We start from the raw sequence: 4,857 nt of genomic DNA on the forward strand, positions 1-4,857 counted from the left end.
AAGCAGATGATGAATATATAATGATAGAAAAGAAAGATGATGATCCCGAGCCGAACAATCTATACCCAAACATCGATAACGAAACTGCTTACACAGTTCCCAAACAACAAACGATACACAACATGCAAGGAGTGCCATTTGTAATATCTAAAGAGTTAATTCTATTCGAGACAATGGAGTCATACATTGCACAAATGACAGAAGCTGTGGATTACCTTACATCGAAGTTAACGTTGGATGATATGGATTATAATTTTAATTTGGAGAACAGTATATTGCAAGTCGATTAAACTGCTGTATGTATTTCCCTAATGCTTTAATGTTTGTTATTACAATCAAATTAATTCTTCTCACCTGCCATGTTGTGATACTATTATTTTTATATTTAAAGTAATGCATATACTCATGATGTAAATTCGATATATGTTTTAAAATATGTGAAAATATGATTTAAAAATTAAGTTTTAATAATAAAATATGTTTTGCATATTTTGTATTTTTAATTTTATCTTACAACAACAAGCTTACAGTTACAAACACAGATACGATAAATAAAAATGGGATCCATGTTTTTAAGACACCGCCAAAACTGCAACAATAATAATAATATAGTAAGTGCTAACTTTATCATTTCTAGTTTACTATAATATGTTACCTAACATATTTTCCGTATAATAGAATCAGAAATGCTAGTTTAACCATATTCCAACTTGAATTATCGTAGTTCATTATGTTTAAGCATCTTGCAACATGAGAGTGGCAATTATCACACAATAGATTATGCTAAAACAAAGAATAATTGAATATATTAATTAGAATATAATCCCAAATTGTCCGGAGTAGTTCTAGAAGTAATATTTGTCCTAAATTCGTACTGGAATGCCCATTTCAATATTTGTTTTCAAATATAATTATTTTTACAAAATTTAAACTAAAAAAAATTGTAATTTATAATCCTAAATTCTCCAGGACTGTTCTAGAAGCAATATTTGTCCCAAATTTGTGCTGAAATGCCTTTTGCAATATCTGTTTTCAAATAGAACTAGTTTTACAAGATTTGAACTAAAAAATTGTATTATCAGAATTCTTTTTGAAATAGACATTGATAAAACAAACATTTCTTACTTAAATTAATTAAGAAGAAAACTTTACAGAGTTTTATAAGTTAAGACCAAAAAAGAAATGAATCTACTGAAAAGGATCCATAATTCAAAAAAATATTAGCAGCTATGTATTCAGAAATCCCAATTAAAATAATTTCTGGAAAAAACACAACTGATTTTTATTAAAGTATGCTCAAAAACTTAATATGAAAAAATAGGACTATCTTAATATAAAAGAGTCCAAACAAATCCTCTGGCTTTTAGATTCTGTAAATATTATTTACAATTATGATCTTTATCATTTACCATTCGAGTCCTATAAATATTGCAGCCCTCCTCCACACCTTTATCAAAACCGCTTTGCCATTATTGGCTAAATTAGGATTCAGCTGCCAATATTTTGTAGGATCCCCGAATGCCAGTTTTCTTTCACCAATAGTATAAGGCCCGGCAAAATCATATATGATTCCATCACTATTCGCAATGCCATGTGCCCAATAAATGGAAGAAGCCATCTAAAAGGTAAACAATGGAAAGCCCTTTGATACATTACTACCACAAAATTTGATGTGATATTCATACACATTATAAAATTTTAAAGTAGAAATTATAAATGAATACAAACGTTAGAAGGGGTATCGGGGTCCAAACAATGCAATAAGGGAATAGTTGCTTTTCTATATCAATTGTGTTGGAACTTAGAGTAGATCCATCTAACGAATTATGAGAGGATTTTGCTGAATAAGCCATCACTAGTAAATATATAAAATGTAATATAATTTGTTAAAAAATGCAATATAATGCGATCAGTTAAAAGTTAATAAATTTTAATATCATGGTTTTGGCTATAATTTGCGTATGTTTTGTTAGTTTTAAATTATATTAATTGTGTATTTAAATTTATTAAAGTGACAAATTAGAAACTGTCAAAGAGCTGTCAAAATTGACAGCTACCAAACATGTAATTGGATTCCATGTTTTTTTTTTATTAAAACAAATCTAATAAAGCATGTCTTATTCAAATAAGCAGACTTTTATTAATTATTAATTATTAATTAATTATTTTCTGTTATTATTAAATATATTGTAATAAATTTTATTTAAAGTTTGTTTTTTTTTTATAAAAATTAATTATTTTATCGTTGGTAGCACGTAGTAACAAATGACAAATGAATGGCTAACTTCACAAAGTTTTCATTCTTGCAATTAAATTGTAGAAAGCCGAAATATTTTACATTATATTAAAAATATTGTATATTTAAAACAAATGTTGAATAAAAATTAAAACTATTTATGGCCATGGCTTATTCAACATCATATCAAGAAGATTTTGATATGAAAGAAGAGCCGTTTTACGACGAACAAGAGATTGATGAGAATGATTATGGTTCACGAAATCAAATTGACGGCAGCGATGAAGGTAAATAAATAAATTTTGTATACAATATGTATTAACTATTTATTACAAAATTGTTTAATTTCTTTCCTAAAGACACTGAAGAGGCTAGTGAGACCGATATGGGTAGAAACGACGAACCGATGGAAATTAAAGAACAGTAAGTATCTGGATTCCAAAGAACCCCTATTTTCAAACAAAATCTAAACCAAACTTTATATTTAGAATGTACCAGGATAAACTAGCAAGTTTGAAGAAACAGTTGGCTCAATTAAAAGACGGATCTCATCCAGAACTTAATAGACGATTTAGAAAGACTGGAGCACCAATATAAAGAACGATTAAGACTGAATGATGTCCATAGGTGAGAAGATTTACACAATTTATACTTTATTTAAGTACAAATTTCAATGTATTTTTTTTAGGGACTATATGGTTGAATGCGTTGAGCGTGATTACTTATTGGAGCGTGATGCTGCTACCAAAGAATTCAAGGAGAAGAAGGAAGACTTAAAAGAAACCTAATAAATGATTTTGAAGAAAAACGTAGACAAATAGAACAAGATAGACATTCCATGGAGTTAACTGGAGATTCCACTGAAGTAATTTTTACTATTAAATTAATTTTCAACCACAAATTGCTCTATTATAACTTTGTTTTTTATCAGGTTAAACCTGTAATGACACGTAAGCTACGCCGCAGGCCAAATGACCCCACCCCAGTGCTATTGGAGAAGAGACGGAAGCCTCCAACAGCCCAATTAGTGTTGTTATTAGACGACACAAAGAGATTGAGATGGACCTCAAACTCATAGCCAGAGGAAAACCATTGCAGAATTTGAGTAATGGGAATAATAACAACAACAGCAGAGATAGAGATCGGGAGAGTTCTCAAAGAAGGACACAATCAGGTATGGACAATTACATAATTTTATTCACAATTTGTTGCTTGATAATTAATTTACCATCACTTATGTTTTACAACATAAACCTGATTTGTGAGCAATAATCGAGGTAAAATTCACAACACTGCTCTTTTTGTACCACAAATTGAAATCCAGCTTTGTCCAAATGTTTCAGCAATCATTTTACTTTGTACATACATCAATTACTCTGTATGTACTCTTTCAGTTTCTAATATATATCGCAGAAGACTGCGCAGCTCATTCTGGAGATGCTTAGGAGAGAAGGGGCCCAAAGTATCTTTACTATTAGAAATATACATTTATCTTTCATCACTAACAGCCTTATATGTTTAAAGTAGTATCTAATACTTATGTATATGATACCATCATAAGTTTCTGTATTGTGACTATTTTTTTTTTATTAAAAGTATATATTTAACATGCATAGCATGCTTATGCAGTATTATTATAATTTTGTATGGCCCAAAATAGATATGCTGATGAAATCGCTTTTATGGCACCAGTTAATATGCATGTTTGTTTGTTTTGCTAGAGGCATAAATATTTTGGGCCAAAGACTAGTATTTTTTTATTATTTAAACAGAACTTTGATATTAATAATCTTAGATTATGTATACATTTGAGAGATATTTATTTTTCCCTATGAATTGAGTTTCATCTTGAAGAGTATAAAGAGTATATATCTTAAAGAGTATTAATATTTATGGTTATTGTTAATTAAAAATTATTTCTTTGCTTAAGTTTTGTATGGATTTTTTATGTTCTGTGATTTTGGTTTGTGTAAAGAATAATATTATTCATAAAAACAATCCTTATTTGATGTGTGTGTTGATGTGGTGTTTCAGGTGTTATTAGCAAACACAAACTAAGTTGCCGCAATATCGGAATAGGTGTTGAATATATCACATTGTTTCATAATTTAAATATTTTATATATTGAACGGAACTTTCCGTCTTTTTTTTATTATTCCCCACGTAAACCAAACTAAATCTAGATTTATGTTGCATTAATTTTTGCTACGAGGGTCGTCTATGGACTCTTTGTGTACGAATGACGCCTATATCCAGCCTGAAGAAGTTGTTTCGAAATATTTATATATCGTCATATTTATATTTTGTTCTTTATAGTTATATTTAGTTCTTTAGATCGTAATTTTATTTTTTTATACTTTTATGATAATGATTTGAAAATTTAATCGTATAGGCTTGCTGTCTTAGCAGTGTCATTTATGCAGAAAACACTCTCATAACGAAGAGGTTACATGATATTTCTAATGAAGCAATAAATTTTTACCATGCTCTCAAACTATTTTCATATAAAATCACATTTAAAATAAATCAGTTTGAATTCGATTTTGTGGGTCAAAGAAGACGCACAGACACATATGATTTTTGACTACTAGGGATCAAAATAAGATACTTTGCTGAAGAAA

At 28.9% G+C, this 4,857-nt stretch overlaps 2 protein-coding genes across 2 annotated transcripts; one reads left to right on the forward strand and one right to left on the reverse strand.

Annotated features, from left to right (window-relative positions):
* Window positions 1–510: 510 nt before the first annotated feature.
* LOC113389511 (transmembrane protein 222-like) lies at window positions 511–2,006 on the reverse strand. Its single transcript, XM_026626539.1, is given in 6 exon segments — window positions 511–589; window positions 656–783; window positions 1,410–1,465; window positions 1,468–1,593; window positions 1,596–1,618; window positions 1,729–2,006. Coding segments are annotated over 6 exon segments (537 nt in total). The 5' UTR covers window positions 1,854–2,006.
* A 280-nt stretch (window positions 2,007–2,286) lies between these two features.
* Window positions 2,287–3,758, forward strand: LOC113389512 (sin3 histone deacetylase corepressor complex component SDS3-like). Its single transcript, XM_026626540.1, is given in 9 exon segments — window positions 2,287–2,523; window positions 2,596–2,659; window positions 2,725–2,806; window positions 2,808–2,863; window positions 2,925–3,019; window positions 3,022–3,101; window positions 3,168–3,281; window positions 3,284–3,410; window positions 3,631–3,758. Coding segments are annotated over 9 exon segments (873 nt in total). The 5' UTR covers window positions 2,287–2,396.
* Window positions 3,759–4,857: the final 1,099 nt, after the last annotated feature.

This window comes from Ctenocephalides felis, unplaced genomic scaffold, assembly GCF_003426905.1.
Source record: "Ctenocephalides felis isolate EL2017-DRISC unplaced genomic scaffold, ASM342690v1 CF-g0.4_SCAFFOLD_03573, whole genome shotgun sequence".
Taxonomy (NCBI): domain Eukaryota; kingdom Metazoa; phylum Arthropoda; class Insecta; order Siphonaptera; family Pulicidae; genus Ctenocephalides; species Ctenocephalides felis.